This window comes from Rhinopithecus roxellana, chromosome 8 (assembly GCF_007565055.1).
Source record: "Rhinopithecus roxellana isolate Shanxi Qingling chromosome 8, ASM756505v1, whole genome shotgun sequence".
NCBI lineage: Eukaryota > Metazoa > Chordata > Mammalia > Primates > Cercopithecidae > Rhinopithecus > Rhinopithecus roxellana.
In genome coordinates this window covers 105,201,622-105,220,676 of record NC_044556.1, presented here as the reverse complement: position 1 = coordinate 105,220,676, position 19,055 = coordinate 105,201,622, and the positions used below count along the sequence as shown (strand labels likewise).

Below are 19,055 nucleotides of genomic sequence, written 5' to 3'. Positions count from 1 at the left end.
AACGTTCTACTCTTCTCTGTAAGCTGTTTCATAGCCACCCTCTAAAAATCTGCCCCTTTATTTCTGCTCAATCTCTTCAGTGTCCTGTAGACTAGAAAAGACTACTGTGGGCCGGGCGCGGTGGCTCACGCCTGTAATCCCAGCACTTTGGGAGGCCGAGGCGCGAGGATCACGAGGTCAGGAGATCGAGACCACCCTGGCTAACACGGTGAAACCCCATCTCTCCTAAACATACAAAAAACTAGCTGGGCGAGGTGGTGGGCACCTGTAGTCCCAGCTACTTGGGAGGCTGAGGCAGGAGAATGGCGGGAACCCGGGAGGCGGAGCTTACAGTGAGCTGAGATCCGGCCACTGCACCCCAGTCTGGGCGGCAGAGCCAGACTCTGTCTCAAAAAAAAAAAAAAAAAGAAAAGACTACTGTGTTTTTTTGTTTTGTTTTGTTTTTTGTTTTTTCTTCTAGACAGAGTTTCACTCTTGTATCCCAGGCTGGAGTGCAATGGCGCGATCTCAGTTCACTCCAACCTCCGCCTCCCGGGTTCAAGTGATTATCTTGCCTCAGCCTCCCGAGTAGCTGGGATTACAGGCACCTGCCACGACGCTTGGCTAATTTTGTGATATGTATATTTTTTAGTAGAAACAGGGTTTCACCATGTTGGCCAGGCTGGTCTTGAACTCCTGACCTCAGATGATCCGCCGCCTCGGCCTCCCAAAGTGCTGAGATTACAGGCATGAGCCACCATGCCTGACCATACTTTGTGTTTTTATGACAGCAATAAAATAAGTGGGCTTAGTAACTGAAGCAAACATAGCTTCTCTCTACTTCCTTTGTGAAGAAGGGATTGCAGGAGAGGAATGTAGAAAGTTGCTTCCATCTCCCTAATGCCCCAGGCTGTCAGGCTGTAGCTAAGAGCCTGGCCTTCATCAGTTCCTACTGACTCAGGGCTCCTTATCATCAACTTTCTGTTACTACTTTAAGACTAAGAATGATTTTTTTTTTTTCGAGACAGAGTCTCGCTCTGTCACCCAGACTGGAGTGCAGTGGCACGCAATCTCGGCTCACTGCAACCTCTGTCTCCTGGATTCAAGCAATTCTCCTGTCTCAGCCTTCTGGTTAGCTGGGATTACAGGCATGCACCACCATGCCCTGCTTTTTTTTTTTTTTTTTAAGTAGATACATAGTTTTTCCATGTTGGCCATGCTGGTCTCAAACTCCTGACCGCAAGTGATCCACCCACCTCAGTCTCCCAAGGTACTAGGTTTACAAGCATAAGCCACTGCGCCCGGCCAAGAATGATGTTTTTAAAGTCAGTTAAAATTTGTACCTTTGATAGTTCACTTGGTAAAGTTAAGGACAAATACATAGGTTGTTATTTTTGTTTTGAGGGTGTTGTCCCTAATTATAACAGAATCTCTACAAACCATTTAGGACAGAAAGGAATTGGTTTGGTGGAGGGGAAGTTTCATTGTGACACACTAGAGAACTCTCTTTGTGTATGTAATTATCGTATTATAGACTAGGATGATGCTGTCTATTCACCTACGTGCCAGCTGAAGTCCCAGGTTTATTTTGTCCCAAAACTATTATATGCTTCTTTTTCTAGCATATTGCCATTAACTAGATGTTACAAAATGTCATAAGATCTTGAGTTTTTGTTATGTTCTAAGTATATTTGTCTTTCTGTATAGATTTCTGTTTCCACTATAATCTGTTTCCTTTAGAATCTGACAGGAAGAGTTTAAATCACATAACACATATGTAATCATGGGGTTAAAAATAAGTATTATTCACATAAAATTATTGAATTATTGTAAGCAATTTGATTTTCTAAAAGTGCTATTGATAGGGTTTGTTAGCCCTTTTAATTTATGGAATTAAGACTTTAAAACTTAGCTATAAAAATTTCTCAGATTTGGTCAGGCACAGTGTCTTGTACGTGTAATCCAAGCACTTTGGGAGACTGAGCTGGGAGGATCACTTGAGACCAGGAATTTGAGATCAGACTGGACGACATAATGAGACCTCATCTCTACTAAAAATAAAAAATCAGCAAGGCGTTGGTGGTGCACACCTGTGGTCTCAGCTACTTGGGAGGCTGAGGCAGGAGGTCGCTTGAGTCTGGGAGGTCAAAGCTGCAGTAAGTCATGGTCACACCACTGCATGCTGATTTCGGTGATAGAGCAAGACCCTATCTTGAAAATTTTAAAAATAATTTTAAAAAACCATTTCTCAGGTTCTTCGATTTGGAAAAATTGGGAAAAGATCATTGGCAGGGGCTGGTTCCATACAGCATCCAAGGAACTGCACTGAAATTGATTGTTGCAAAACGGCTGACATGCAAATATCATACCATGTACACTTCCCTGGAAGTGATCCGTGTTCTTTTTAACTTAATACATTGCAATAGAGTGAGCAACCAAAAGTATACACACAATAGCTTCTTTGTGCACTAGAGTAGGACTTACGTATTTTCCTTTCCAGTATGTGAATAAGGCAGGATTTGCACATGGTTTGCAAATAGATCCAAGTGATCTAAATCTTCCAATCCAGATGGCTTATTGGGCATCCATGCTGTCTGCTTTGACCTCAGCGCTGCACTTAAGATCTTTTTTTTTTTTTTTTTTTTTTTTTGAGATGGAGTCTCACTCTATTGCCCAGGCTGGAGTGCAATGGTGTGATCTCGGCTCACTGCAACCTCCACCTCCCAGGTTCAAGCGATTATCCTGCCTCAGCCTCCCTAGTAGCTGGGATTACAGGCAACCGCCACCATGCCGGGCTAATTTTTGTATATTTAGTAGAGATGGGGTTTCACCATGTTGACCAGGCTGGTCTTGAACTTCTGACCTCAGGTGATCCACCTGCCTCAGCCTCCCAAAGTGTTGGGATTACAGGCGTGAGCCTCCACGCCCAGCCCAAGATCTGTTAACTATTAGTTGTACCCAAGTTTGCCTTTTAGTTGTCTCGAAATACAAAACAAATATCCTTATTGCACATTTGATAAATCTATACCATACACAGAGGTTTTGTTTGTTTGTTTGTTGAGATGGAGTCTCGCTCTGTCACCCAGGATGAGTGCAGTGGTGCAATCTCAGCTCACTGCAACCTTTGCCTCCTGGGTGCAAGCGATTCTCCCTGCCTCAGCCTTCTGAGTAGTTGAGATTGCAGGCGCCTGTCACCACAACCTGGCTAATTTTTGTTTTTAGTAGAGATGGGGTTTCACCATGTTGGCCAGAATGGTCTCGAACTCCTGACCTCAGGTGACCCGCCGGCCTCGGCCTCCCAAAGTGTTGGGATTACAGGCCTGAACCACCTCGCCTGGTCCACACAGAGTTTTGTTGTTAAAATACACCTGTATGTTTTCTCATTTCTGCCCATTGTTATGCTAATATCACAAAGCCCTAGGTTTACTGTGGGCCTATATTTCTCTATGGGCTTCTATGAAAAAGTGTTTTTTAATTATTTCCTGGGACAAGAGCTTGTCAGGCTTAACTTGTATCATATCCAATTTTTAATGAAGTCTGTATCAGGCAAGTATTAGTAGCTTTGAGGATGTGAGGATATTTGAAAAAATAAAAACAAAACTGTAGAAAGAGAACCATGGTTTTTTTTTATAAATTGATAAAGACAACAGTAGATTTAATCGTTCAAATAAAAAAAATGACTGTATCTGAGTTTCAAATGGCTTCCAATTTCAATGTAACTATTTCACTCTTCTTTTTTTTTTTTTTTTTTTTTTTTTTTGAGACAGTCTCGCTCTGTCACCCAGGTTGGAGTGCAGTAGTGCGATCTCGACTCACTGCAACCTCCGCCTCCCAGATTCAAGCGATTCTCCTACCTCAGCCTCCTTAGTAGCTGGGACTACAGGCGTGTACCACCATGCCCAGCTAATTTTTGTATTTTTAGTAGATACGGGGTTTCACCATGCTGGCCAGGATGGTCTCGATCTCTTGACCTCATGATCCACCTGCCTAGGCCTCCCAAAGTGCTGGGATTACAGGCGTCAGCCACCGCACCTGGCCCACTCCTCTTCCCAGAATTTTGAACCAAATCACATTAATCTGTAGTTTTAAAAGAAACAGTTTTATATTAGCATCTTTCCCCCAGTCTTCTACTATATAAGAATTAATTGTTGTGCCTCAACCAATGTGTACTGATGTGTACCTTCCTTTATCCCACAAAGAGTAAGCACTTTTTTTTTTTTTTGAGACAGAGTCTTACTCTGTAGCCCATGCTGGAATGCAGTGGCCTATTTCGGCTCACTGCAACCTCCAACTCCCAGGTTCAAATGATTCTCCCACCTCAGCCTCCCAAGTAGTTGGGACTACAGGTGTGCCCCACCACACCCAGCTGATTTTTGTATTTTTAGTAGAGATGGGGTTTCACCATGTTGGCCAGGCTGGTCTTGAACTCCTGGCCTCAAGTGATCCAACCACCTCAGCCTCCCAAAGTGCTGGGATTATAGGTATGAGCCACCATGCCCAGCCAAGTAAACACTTTTTAAAGATAAATTTTTCAGTCTCAGAATAGGTATATATGCACATGTGTATACAATTCTATTCATAGCACAGAGACTACAGTAGTAAGCACAGGAAATAGCATTGTATTTAAGAACTGAATCTTTTTTATTTCAACATCATTTGATTAACTTGTTGCCCAGGATTGGGGTGGAAAAGCAGTATGATTTTATGATTTTCGCTTTTAATTTACAACTTTCTGTCCTTCTCAGTGTCAGAATAGTGACTCTAGGTTTGGGTATCTCAATGAAGACAGCATATAATAATAGTATTAATAATTATAATGATAGTGTAGTAAGGTAATAGCCGACATAAACTGAGTGATCAAAATGATCCATAAATAGTTTTAAGCAATTTACGTGTATCAGTCTTCAGAACAAGATTTGAAAATAAGTACTATTATTATCCTCATTTTACAGATGAGGAAATAGGCATGGAAGTGGAGGCAGCATTTCAGTCCGTTATAGCCAGCTATAACAAAATGCCGTAAACTGGGTGGGTAGCTTATAAACAAAATAAATTTATCTCTCATAGTTCTAGAAGCTGAGAAGTCCAAGATCACGATGCTGGCAGATTCAGTGTCCGATGAGGGCCCCCTTCCTGGTTCATAGACAGCCATCTTCCCACTGTGTCCTCACCTGGTAGGAGGGGCAAACAAGCTTCCTTGGGCCTCTTTTATAAGAGCACTAGGCCAGACATAGTGGCTCATGCCTGTAATCCCAGCACTTTGGGAGGCCGAGGCGGGTGGATCACCTGAGGTCAGGGATTTGGGACCAGGCTGGCCAAAATGGTGAAATCCGGCTCTACTAAAAATACAAAATTAGCCAGGCGTGGTGGCTCATGCCTGTAATCCCAGCTACTCAGGAGGCTGAGGCAGGAGAATCGCTTGAACCCAGTGACTGGGGCCTTTGGAGGCAGAGGTTGCAGGGACCCGAGATTGCACCATTGCACTTCAGCCTGGGCAATAGAGTGAGACTGTGTCTCTCACACACACACACACACACAGACACAAATAGCACTAATCCCATTAATGAGAGCTTCACCCTTTTACCTGGTCACTTCCCAAAGCCCCCACCTCCTAACAGCATCACATAGGAGAGTAGGCTTTGAACACGTGAGCTTTGAGGGGGACAGACATTCAAAGCAGGCAGGAATGCATATTTTATTTATAAAGCAGGGTCTCTTGTTAATAAACTGTTTTCTCTTTTATTGTTGTTTCTCCCATAAAGTGAATAAACATAAGCCTAGTGGAAAATACCAACATTAAACTTTGATATCAGCCAGGGACGGTGACTCACGCCTTTAATCCCAGCACTTTGGGAGGCCCAGGCAGGCGGATCACAAGGTCAGGAGATTGAGACCATCCTGGCCAACATGGTGAAACCCCATCTCTACTAAAAATACAAAAAATTAGCCGGGCGTGGTGGCGGGTGCCTGTAGTCACAGCGACTCCGGAGGCTGAGGCAGGAGAATCGCTTGAATCCGAGAGGCAGAGGTTGCAGTAAACCGAGATTTAGCCACTGCACTGCAGCCTGACAACGGAGTAAGACTCCGTCTGGAAAAAACAAAACAAAACAAAAACCACTTTAATATCTTCTACTCTCAGTTGCTGAAAGCTAAGTTGTGGACCCTTTTCCCAATTAAGAAAAAACTAAGAGAAAATGGTGCATGATTTTCATTGCTGCTGTTCATATCAGCAAAAGGGCCCTTATCAGTAATTATGTGGTGTGTAAAGAAAGGTTGATTATGGAATTATTAATCTTTTCTTAAACATACTGTCTTTTTCCAAAAATGTGGCTGCTATGAACTGAATATTTCTGTTCCCTCCCCACTCAAGTTCACATGTTAAATCCTAATCTCAAGGGTGACAGTATTAGGAGACAGGGCCTTTGGAAGGTAATTAGATCATGAAGGTGAAGCCCTTATGAGCAGGAGCCTTTATCAGGTAGGCCCAGGGAGCTTATTTCCTTCTTCCATTATCTGAGGACACAACGAGAATGCACCGTTGATGAACCAAGGAGAAGGCCCTCACTTGACAAAGAATCTATAAGTGTCTAGATCTTGGACTTCCCAGGCCTATAAGGAATAAATTTCTGTTGTTTGTAAGCCACTTAGTCTATGGTTATAGCAGCCCAAACAGACTAAGGCAATGACCATGAGTGATGATGTGTCTCCCATCACTGCCGACCCCTTTCTAAAATGGAGCCACATTAGGTAGCAAATCAAGACTATTGTTATGACTGTAATTTATTACTAAAATATATGTTTCCAATTTTTTATTTTTACTTATTATTTTATCTTGAGATGTACAAAAATTCATTAAATAACTGGCCCACATAATTTTATAATAGAACATATAAAATAAGACATAAAATGAAAACCACCAGTTTTGTATTCTGATCAAATACTTCAAATTTTTTTTTTTTTTTTTTTTTTTTTTTTTTGAGACAGAGTTTTGCTCTTGTCACCCAGGCTGGAGTGCAGTGGCGCGATCTCGGCTCATTGCAACCTCCACCTCCTGGGTTCAAGCGATTCTCTTGCTTCCAGCCTCCTCAGTACCTGGGATTACAGGTGCCCGCCACCACACCCGACTTATTTTTGTACTTTTAGTAGAGAGGGAGTTTTGCCATGTTGGGCAGGCTGGTCTCGAACTCCTGACCTCAGGTGATCTGCCCACCTCAGCCTCCCAAAGTGCTGGGATTACAGGCGTGAGCCACTGTGCCCGGCCTCAGATTTCTTATCTCTCTAGAGTACTTGTAATTAACAGCAACAATGTTGACTTACAAGATTTCTAAAACCTAAGTATGTGCTTTATGTAATCGTATGATATGTAGAATCAGAATAGATCAGATTTTTTCTTGGATTAGGGTTGGAAGAAGTCAGGAAAGGATAGGAAGACGTCAACAGCTGGAAACGGAACAAATAGACTTTTATCTTCAGATGTATAATTTTCACCTTTTTCTCCATTATTGTGTAAGGTAGGGGACACACTCAATCTTGAGTTTCATGAATCACACCCTCAAAAACTGCATTTTGTTTGATTAAATCATATCCTCTACATTTCTAGATATTTATAAATGTGACATTAATTTCAACCATTGAACGAGAATGCACTCACATTATTATCTTTCAGAGCAGCTTACTAAGATTTATTGTAACACGTTTATAATCAGTTGGGAACCTAGATGTTGCTTCATTGCTAAGCCTTGGTGGAACATTTATGGATATGTTTTATGATTTGCTAATCTGTGCTGTGAAACCATCAGTCTGTTTGCAGTGGGGAGGAAGGATTTGGGAGGGGTAGGAGGGTGGAGGGAGGGAGGATAGTTTTGTTTGACGTGTCAGTGGAGGGAGGGAGCGGGGAAGGCAGGTTGGTCATGAAGTTTGAACTAAGATGGACTTAAAGGGTTCAGTTTTGACCCTTGCACACAAATCAGCTACAGTAAATAGTTGCTACTACTAAGCAGGTTTTCAGTGATCATACTTGATTTTCTTTCTTTTTTCTTGTTTTATATATTTTCTCAGGGGAAATCTCTCACGTCCAAGAGGTTAACAAGCCTTGTTCAGTCTTACTAAACGGATCATCTTGTAGCATGAATGCAGACTGGAGTCACTGCACATACTTTGTAGCTCGCTGTTGTGATCTGGAGCAGAGGACATTAGAACAAGATGTTGCATGAGCAAAGGACCTAAATTGTTATTTGTGTGTGTACATTCCATCTCCAATGGACTCTTCCATCTCAATGCCTCCATTCCAAACTGTTGTCTGCTTTCTTTCTCCCTCTACTTACGCTGGATGTGTCTTTTCCTTTTTAACAAGTTCAAGTGAAGTAAAACCTTTTCTTTTTTTCCTTCTCTCTCTCTCTCTCTCTCTCTCTCTCTCAAAGCTTCAGCTAGACACACAGTTCACTGAAAATTCAGTCAGTCAAAAACTGGAAGAACTGTAAAAGAAAAAAGTATATATCAATAAGTATACATACGGCTTCACATTTATTAAACAGTAAATTCGCACAGAAAGTTTCATTTCACCAATGTATCCACAGTCGGAAACAAACTCATGTCTTTGTCTGTTGTCTGTACATTCTCCGTTAATGTTTCTTGCATTTATTTTTATACCATATTTAAAGAAGAAACACCTTTTACTCCAAATGTATTAAAGTTGTTCCCTTCTCTGTAAATTTGTGTATGTTTATATTGTTGTTTTATCTTTCATTAAAAGATGCAGAATCTCATTGCTTTTGTAACTTTTGACTTCTATGCTAACTAAAAAAGAAAATGCTGAGAAATCCACAACCCACAACCGCAGAGTTAAATTTAGGTTGTCACCTTAAAATTTTTTTCAGGATTTCAAGACACGCTTGGATAGTACAGAAGCCAGGGGCAGATGGAAGTTTTTTTGGAGGCTCACCTGAGACTTGGTAGATTCTTTTTCTCCCATGGAAGAACACCACAAATTGACCTTCCACATTTTCAAAGCTATTTAAAAGGGCTTTCTGCCTCGTGATGAATATGTATCTGTGTATTCTGCAAACTACTATTTCTGTTCGAATTAGGCTTAAGTGTGACTTATTAAATCAGGTACTGATTTGTTCTTCAAAACACAATTCTAAAAATATCATAGGTCAGTGCCTCTTAACTTTTCGGAGGTTACAGATTATTTTGAGAATACAGTCACCTCTTAGCATCCCTGGGAAATTGGTTCCTAGACCTCCTCAGACACCAAAATCCACAGATGCTCAAGTCACTAATATACAATGGTGTGGTGTTTGCATATAACCTATGTAAATCCTCCCACATACTAAATGATCTCTAGATTATTACAATATCTAACACAATGTAATGCTGTATAGTTGTTATACTGTATTTTTAATTAATATAACTTTAATTGTTGAATTATTATTTTTATTTTTGACTTTTTTCAAATATTTTCCATCCACAGTTGCTTGAATCTAAAGCTATGGAACCTGTGGATGTGGAAGGCTGACTGTGTGATGTAATTAGTAAAATTTAGTGATGCTTACTAAGTGCCTGCCACTTCATTAAGAGTTTTCCATGCCATCAAAATTCTCACATTGAATCATCGCAGCAGTCCTATAAGATCATTTCTGCAATTTTGAGAACACTGAAGCAGAGAGAGGTTAAGTAACTTGTTTGAAGTCACCTAGCTAAGTAGTGGATTGGGATCATATGGAAGAAAAAAAATCTTTGCTTCTACCCTTCTAGGATCTTAGCTGTGGCTCTGTAACAAAAGACAGATTAACAACAGAAAATCATACAAATTTACGTAATGGAAGTATTACGTGCCAGGTGCGGTGGCTCACGCCTGTAATCCCAGCACTTTGGGAGGCCGAGGCAGGTGGATCATCTGAAGTCGGGAGTTCAAGGCCAGCCTGGCCAACATGGTGAAACCCCGTCTCTACTAAAAATGCAAAGATTAGCTGGGCATGATTGCGGGCACCTGTAATCCCAGCTACTTCGGAGGTGAAGGCATGAGAATCGCTTGAACCCAGGAGGTGGAGATTACAGTGAGCTGAGATTATGCCATTGCATTCCAGCCCGCACTACAAGAGTGAAACTCGGTCTCAAAAAAAAAAAAAAAGTATTATGTGACATGGGAGGCTTCATTAAGAAATGAATACCTTAAAAAATGATTAAACCTGAGTGTTTATACTAGGTTTGATGAAGAGTCGTGGGAAAATGTGATAGGGCAAAGAGATAGGCCCTAAGGACAGTAAACCAGGAGAAACTGAGCAAGTCCTATTCATTCAGATTCTCTTCAGCACCCCTCCATCTTCAGGGAGAAGAATGCTCCATTTCTCTGGATATAAGGAGAGTATCTCTCACAGGAGGGTCTTATGACCTGCTTCAAGGGAAGGTCAGAGAGTCCCTCCTGAACCTGCCATTTCTCAAATTTCTTCAGCTTAAAATATTCAATATTTCGGAATAGAACTCACAAACCCCATCATCATATAAACTCAGGCAGTCTGACTGCAGGGCACACTATACTGCCCACCTATCCATTCTACCACAAATTTCTTTTGATAAAAATTATGTGAAAGTTCACAGAAACTCACAGTTGTACTGTATTTTAGGACATTCACAGACTAATCTCTGTAGCTCGTCCATGGACCCCAAGTAAACAACGTGACTCAGTTTAAGGGCTGGATCAGTGGCAAAAAAAGGTTACCCAGCCAGGAGATGGGCCTGACTTGTCTGCTTTTGCATAAACCAAGGCATTGCAGACTCTGGTTATTTAAAAAAGAAACCAAGTTATTAATGCCTGTTACTTACTGTAGATAAATTTAAATTCTGAAAAAATTTACTATCATTCGTGATAAATCAGCAGTGGAGTCTGTTGGTTATTTAATAAAACTGTCACATAATGGAAGAGACTTGATAGGAGAAATTTATATATAAGCTATAATCTAAACACTGTAAACAGTATAGGAGATATTTAATTATATGCTCATGTTTAAAAAGAAGAAGAAGAAGATTCCATAAAATGCAAGTAAATTAAATTGATAGACCGTATTCCTTAAAATCACTTAATTTAGGACAGTCTTGGACAGACAGCACTGAAGTTAGATTAAAACTCTAGTTAGTAGAAACATTCTTTTAAGGGAAACAATAATCCTATAAGAAGAGTATGGTGTTTAAACAATAAGCCTTGCACAAATACAATTGGTTGTTTCAATGGTTATCTTTCACAAGCCATCAGTCCTTAGAAGTTCGTCCTTCCTGGTAATTCCAAATCATGGAAAAATTTCCCCTTCTTGGCATTTTTAATCATAGAAAAAAAAAACCAGCAGAAAAGAGAAACCCTCAGGCAAGTATCCCCAAGTCAAGAATCCCCAATTTAAAAAGTTACTCAAGTTACTCAAGCCTAATGACTCCATTTAATGTGGCGTAGACAAGACTCAGATACAAAGCAAGAGTACTTCAGAAGAAGCACAGAAAAGTGTTGGAGTTCCTTGCAGTTTACTCCAGTAAGCTCTTGGCATCTGCCTCCCACCCCGTGCTAAAACCATTTGATCTATAAGGCACAGAATAAAAATCCCTCAAGTTTCTATTTAAAAAAATTGTTTTTAAGTTTTTTTTTTTAACTTTGAGACCATCAAAAAAGTTATCCTCCAATAAACCAGAGTTTCTACACTCACACTGCAGAGCTATTTTCATCCTCTAAATTGCATTGACCCATTTCTCCTCTGAGCGATGTTACAATAATGTGTTCCGTGGATCTGCACAGGATTTTCTGCTTGAATCAAAATAACAGAAATATGGCCAGCAACCTTATCTAAGCTGTGTCCGAAAATAAACGAAGGCAGAAACCCTCCCACTTCGTAATGAGCAGTGTGAGACTTGATCTTGCTACTCAGGACTCACAGCTGTGCCCTTAGTTCTCCTGGTTGGCTGCTCACTTCTCTTTACATGATGGTTTATGAATAATTCTGGTCTACTGAGAGAGGCAAGTCTTGGCTGCTAGCACGAATTTAGTCTAGTTGCATGCACGGATTGTCTCCACACAGAAGATTCTGTGTCCTTAAATACACATTTGAAAGAGCACATTGAATATTTAGTTGTTTTACTGTGGTCTGTGACTACCTCTTTGCACATTTTAGTAACCCTCTAAAACGTCAGCAGGAAACAGCCAAAGCTACCAATCCATCCCCTAAGCCATTTTAAGAAATAGTGCATAATAATGAAGAATTTAAAGAACATAAAGAAGAGAGGAACTATATTCATGTATTACACACACATACACAAATAGGTATCCTATACATTTTATTATACAACCATACATTTGTACTTTTTATTGAAAATGTTGTGCTCTAGAACTCATTTATTAAAAGACATCAAATGATGTATCAAACATAAGATGCTTCCATTTAAAAATCAGATGAGAAGAAAAACCTGCAGATGCCCTTAGATATTTTGAGGAGTTTTTGGAGCTGAAATGTGTAATGTGTTTACCACTTCATTTTCAAAAAGGTCATTAGAGGCTGGGTAGACATGAATACTTCTTGATTAAAAAATTGATTAACAGGCATTGTAGGAAGGAGGCGGCAGCATCCCAGGCGGGTAGGATGATGCAGCAGAGACTGCGGTGGCAGCAGTAAGCCCTCCCGGCCGCTCAGAGCGCTGTGGAGCAGCGTCCTCAGCCCGGCCTCTGACCGCGGCGCCCCTCCTCGAGGCTTCTCGTCCACCCGCCCCTCCCCAGTGCACCGGCCGGCCTGGCTGCTCTCCCCGGCCCCGACGGAGGGGAAGGCTGGGCCGGCAGGCTGGCGGGCGGGCTGGCGACGATGCAGAACTTCTGCGCTCCGCCGAAGTGCACGCGGAAGAGCACGCAGTCAGACCTGGCCTTCGTCAGGTTGCCGAGGGACCCGACCAGATGCCAGAAGTGGGTGAATTGCAGGGGAGCAGACTTAGAAGATAAAACACCGGATCAGCTAAATAAACATGACCGGTGAGGTGTCCAACATTTTGAGACGTCTAGGATCTGTAGAACTAGTCCTTATAGGACAGTTCTATGAGATAATGCAATACCAACAATATTTGCTCTTACCAGTCATTTGAACAACCCACCTAGAAAATGAATAAAAGGATTGTTGATGAACCTTCTGAACAGGAACAAAAACATAAAGAAACCAACAACAGCAATGCTCAGAACCCCAGCAAAGAAGGGGGTGAAGGGCCAGATGAGGACATTTTACCTCTAACCCTTGAAGAGAAGGAAAACAAAGGATACCTAAAATCTCTGTTTGAAATCTTGATTCTGATGGGAAAGCAAAACATACTTCTGGATGGACATGAGGCCGATGAAATCCCAGAAGGTCTCTTTACTCCAGATAACGTTCACGCAGTGCTGGGGTGCTGGATAAATTGTGGTCAAGGGGTCCTGAGAAAGCGCTTTTAGACAAGAGCAGTTAACACGTTGTTTTGTTAAAAAAAAAAAAAAAAAAAAAAAAACAGCAGAGGCAGATGCTAGAGAGCTGTGAGAGCTGTATTCGGGAATAAACTCTAAGGGAAGTGAGAGACTCACATTTCTTTTCCATTATCACTGACAATGAAATGGACATGGTAGGGGAAGGGCATCTACTTGTGTCGGTGAGGTTTGTTGATGAGTCTCGTTGAGGTTTGTTGATGAGTCTCATAAAATAAGAGGGGAATTTGCAGGCTTCCTGCCTTATGAAGCTGATGCAGAAATTTTGGCTGTGAAATTTCACACTACGATAGCTGAGAAGTGGGGATTAAATACGGAGTATTGTCATGGCCAAGCTTACGTTGTGTCTACTGAATTTTCTTCCAAAATGGAAGTTGTTCCTTCTAGACTTTTAGAGAAATATCCCCAAGCTATCTACCCACTCTCCTCTTCCTGTGTCTTAAATATGTGATTGGTAAAAGTACCTGTTATGGGAGTATCTGTTGTGTTAGGAACAATTGAGGGAGTTTGTTCTTTTTTTCCATCAATCACCACAACTGCTTTTAGAATTTGACAATGTAATTTCTGTTCTTTTTTCAGAACAGTAAAGAAAGGGATAAAGAACTGAAGGAACTCTGCCATTCTCAGTGGACAGGCAGGCATGATGTTTTTGAAATTTCAGTGGAACTTCTGCAAGCATTTGTTTTATGTTTAGATGGTATAAATAGTGACACAAATATTAGATGGAATAACTGTGTAGCTGGCCGAGCATTTGTACTCTACAGTGCAGTAACAGATTTTGATTTCATTGTTACTATTGCTGTTCTTAAAAATGCCCTATCTTTTACAAGAGCCTTTGGGAAAAATCTCCAGGGGCAAACCTTTGATGTCTTCTTTGCAGCCGGTAGCTTGACTGCAGTACTGCGTTCACGCGGTGAAGTGATGGAGAATGTTGAAGTTTATCAGGAATTTTGGTTTGAGGAAGTCACAAATTTGGCAACCAAACTTGATATTCAAATGAAACTCCCTGGGAAATTTTGCAGAGCTTACCAGGGTAACTTGGAATCTCAGCTAACCTCTGAGAGTTACTATAAAGAAATCCTGGCCGGGCGCGGTGGCTCAAGCCTGTAATCCCAGCACTTTGGGAGGCCGAGACGGGCGGATCACGAGGTCAGGAGATCGAGACCATCCTGGCTAACACGGTGAAACCCCGTCTCTACTAAAAAATACAAAAAACTAGCTGGGCGTGGTGGTGGGCGCCTGTAGTCCCAGCTACTAGCGAGGCTGAGGCAGGAGAATGGCCTGAACCCTGGAGGCGGAGCTTGCAGTGAGCCGAGATCCGGCCACTGCACTCCAACCTGGGTGACAGAGCGAGACTCTGTCTCAAAAAAAAAAAAAATCCTAAGTGTCCCAACTGTGGAGCACATTATTCAGGAACTTAAAGATGTAATCTCAGAACAGCACCTCAAAGCTCTTAAATGCTTATCTCTGGTACCCTCAGTCATGGGACACCTCCAATTCAATACGTCGGAGAAACACCAGGCTGACATGTATAGAAATGACCTACCCAATCCCGACATGCTCTCAGCCGAGCTTCATTGTTGGAGAATCAGATGGAAACGGGGAAAGACACAGAGCTCTGTCCACCATTTATGAAGCCCTCCACCTGCCTGACATCAAGTTTTTTCCTAATGTGTATGCTAAATGACCTATTGCCAAAGGTCCCTTGTATTCCTCCTGTGATGAAGGTTGAGAATGAGCAGTATGAAAATGGACGAAAGCATCTTAAAGCATACTTGAGGAATACTTTGACAGACCAAAGGTCAAGTAACTTGGCTTAGATTAACATAAATTTTGATAGAAAACATGACCTGGATTTATTGGTGGACACGTTTTTGTTTTTTTGTTTGTTTGTTTTTGATGGAGTCTCGCTCTGTTAGCCCAGGCTGGAGTGAAGTGGCGTGATCTCGGCTCACTGCAAGCTCCGCCTCCCGGGTTCATGCCATTCTCCTGGGTGGACACATATATTAAATTCTGTAAAAGTAAATCAGAGTTTCCCACAGATAATTTAGAAACCATGGAAAATACCTAAGAGACTTTTAAAAATAGTCTTTCTTATATTTGATATTTGGAAGAAAAGCCTTAAGGTGTATGTAGGTCTTAATCACTTAATATCTTTGCCTATAGGCCTCCATTGAATACATTAGCCATTGATAATCTACCTGTTTAAACCGCCCATTTGAACCCTCATGCTTTGAAGACCTGTCTGTTCTTCCAGAAGAGTACATTGAAAGTGCCATCTTTCACTTCCGCATGATCTCCGCAGGTGGCACTCTGCAATTGTGAAGTCATTTTAGACACAGCATTTATTATCACTGTGGATCTCTGCTCAGGTGTTGAGTTACCAGTTCTTTGAAGAAACATATTTTGAAGAAGTGTGAGAGGAAGAAATACATTTTATAAAGTGTTGAAGCCCGCAATTGACCTTTGACTAATAGGAGTTTTAAGTGTGTTAAAAATCTATACTGGACAGTTACAATAAATTACCAGAGAAAGAGAAGCTTGTGAGCTTGCCAAGCAAGGATTCCAGGGTAGATTTTTGTCTTTCACAAATTAACTTAAAGGAACAAGTGACAGTTAAAGTTTGAATGGAAGAGCCTGCTATTGTTCCACATCTAGTTATTACTGTTTATATTCCTTTGTGGAGCCTACATCTTCCTAAGCTTTTTAGTAAATACATGTTGAACACTTCTGTTTCATGGTTAAGACAGAATCAGAGGCCATGGATACTGACAACTCATTTATCTTTTTTTGTGTGTGTCTTTTTTCATGACTCTTACCTACTGCCTCATCTTGATTTATAAGCAAAACCCAGAAAACCTACAAATGTAAGTGTTTTGGCATATCTAGAAAAACATGGAAAATATTGCAGTTATTTTTGGTGAAGAAAATAAACTTTGTATAATTCATTTCAATCTAAATAAAATGCAAATTTTGTTTTAAAATTTTGATTAATAAATCTTGATATCTTAATCAGGTTATAGGACCTTAATCACTTCACACGTGTTGGGAAATAAAGCCAAGCATGTTTGATATCTTTTAAAGGTTAATATCATCTTTCTCCAGTATTGGTTGAAAGGGTAAAGATAATGTAAATTATCAAGCACAGTGCTTGATACATAATGGATAAAGCAATGTTTGTCTTACCTGCTTCCTTTTTCTCCAAAAGGTCATCATTGCAGAAAGATAAAAGAAATATCCACACATCCTTCCTAGCTGGGGTGGGGTCAGGGATGAAGTTTAGGAGGCCAGAACTGAGTGGTGTGGATCAGGATCCCAGAGATCACAGGAAACACCTAGAGCAGAGTCAGATACGGTAGTGGGTTGGAAACCAATCAGATCGAGTCCATAAAGCACCAGGACGAAAAAGGTGACCAAAAGGTGATACTGGGCTAAGTCAAGGAGACAGCATCCTTGAACAAGTGGATTCTGGAAACTCCACTTCTAGAAAACAAAGGCAGAGGTTGTTTTGAAGAAATCTACAGCCTCATGCTATGGTGTGAATGTCTGCCTCCTCCAAGAGTCATGTTGAAGATGCGGTATTTAAGAGGTGATTGGGTTACATTTGCTCTTCTGTCATAAATGGTATAACCTATTCGTGGATTAGTAGACTAATGGGTTATCACAGGAGTGGATCTGTTACAAAAGCCAGTTTGGCATTTTCTTGTCTTCTTGCCATGTGACACCCTGAGCTGCCTTAGGACAGAGTCCCCACCAGCAAGAAGGCCCCCATCAGATGCAGCCCCTCAACCTTGGACTTCCTAACCTACAAAACTGTAAGAAGTAAGTGTCTTTTCTTTGTAAATAACCCAGTCTCGTGCATTCAGTTATAGCAACACAAAACAGACTAAGGTGTGTACAATGGAAAATCCTATGGGAACCCAGCCATTATGAGCTGGAGGTGAAGAAGAGAGTAGATGACAGAGAGTGATAATGTAGCAGGGATGAAATCATCCCATCTTTCCCAGTCCAGGGTGTCCAAAGGTATTTTTCTCTGGCTCCAAAAGTATTTTTGTCCTACAAGTATAGGAATTTCTCTCCCCACCCTCTGCACCCATGCACACACCAAGTTTCCAGCAGTCTCCTAGACTACACAGGGAAGGGGTACTCATAACCCCATAGAAAGACTGCATTCAGTCTTTGGCATGGGAGGTCTTGGAGACCCTGTAACCTATTGATTCCATGATACAATGGCTGGAGAAATTGCCAGGTGAGCTCTCAAATCCAGGCTGGTGATGGTCCCACTCAAGTGCTAACAGACATTTGGCAGGTGAGGTTGCAATTCACAGACTGAGGGAGACTGAATTCGGGGACTAGAGAATATACTCAGAATTGTTGCCTTCAGGCCACAGAGTTTGAGTTGGCTGTGTGGAGTGATGTGCTATGAGGAATGTATTCATATACCTAGTTACCATATCACCCCACACAAACTAAATCACTCCACTCCATATAAACTAGGATAGCAGTTCCTATCCTAGTTTATCTGCCCTGGCACCTTCTGTCCTGCGGACTTGTTACAGGACTAAGTTCAGGAGCAACTTGCTATGCGCATTCTCCATCCTATCCCCTGAACTTCTTGCTTTGTAAGGAAGAAGGCCTTTGGCCTTTACAATCCTCTTCAGTATTCAGGCACAGAAGCAAGTCTTTCTGCTCTTTTTTCACAGTAAACCTCAATAGCCACAGCACAAGATTCACTGGAAAGAATTTCAGCTTCTTCTAGGCTAAAGACTCTATAATAATATTTATAAAGGCAGGCCAGGTGTGGTGGCTCACACCTGTAATCTTAACACTCAGGGAGGCCAAAGTGGGAAGATCGCTTGAACTCAGGAGTTCGAGACCAGCCTGGGCAACATAGTGAGACCTCATCTCTATAAAATAATAATAATAATAAAACAAAAATATATATAATTATAAAGGCAGATGAAACATATTCTAAACCCTCCACTCTCCAAATGGGAATGATTTCTAAAATTTCAAGACTAGCAAATACATAGTTCCTTAGGAAAAGAAGAAAAGTGACTATTTTCTAACAAGAACATAACCAAAGGGGTATTTGGTAATTGTCAAAGACTAAAATCACTTCGCCTGGGAGAACAGGGCATGGATCCCAAGCAGAAAGTTCAGGACTCGGAGCCAGGATCTCTTAGATCTCTTTGAATGCAGTCCCAATAAACACTATCTTCCTGGAGCTCAGGGTGGGAAACACAGTACTCCTGTAAACAGAGACTAACTGAACAGCCTCGCACCATTCCCAAGGCCACTAAGGAACTACGGTGGCCATGGTTTGCAGTGGCCATGGTTTCTGGTATCATCCCTGTACATGAAGGTGAGTGAGGCCATGCCATTAGCAGACACAGGGGAGGAAATATATCACTATGCAGGAGCATTTTCTGAGCATAACAGTCCAAATGCATCCTGGCGTGGATGTGGGAAACAGGCTGCGACTTTCCATGAAAGAGAACCACAGAAGAAATGTGCAGAATGTGAGCTCACAAAACAAGAATCCTAAAAATGTTTAAGAAGATAAACATTATGAATAACAGCAAATGGAAGAGTTTACACC

At 41.4% G+C, this 19,055-nt stretch overlaps 1 protein-coding gene and 1 pseudogene across 2 annotated transcripts in view; both read left to right on the top strand.

The window, feature by feature from the left end:
* RGS7 (regulator of G protein signaling 7) overlaps positions 1 to 8,744 on the top strand; it is a 565,601-nt gene extending 556,857 nt beyond the window's left edge. Inside the window, exon 17 of one of the 2 annotated variants that reach the window (XM_030936869.1) lies at positions 8,038 to 8,744. In XM_030936869.1, the coding sequence (XP_030792729.1) occupies positions 8,038 to 8,088 (51 nt within the window). In that variant the 3' untranslated portion in view covers positions 8,089 to 8,744. The remainder of the gene's footprint in view (positions 1 to 8,037) is intronic. The other variant, XM_030936868.1, reaches the window with a different exon arrangement.
* Positions 8,745 to 12,812: 4,068 nt separating this feature from the next.
* Positions 12,813 to 15,524, top strand: LOC104679222 (annotated as a pseudogene).
* The last annotated feature ends 3,531 nt before the right edge of the window (positions 15,525 to 19,055 follow it).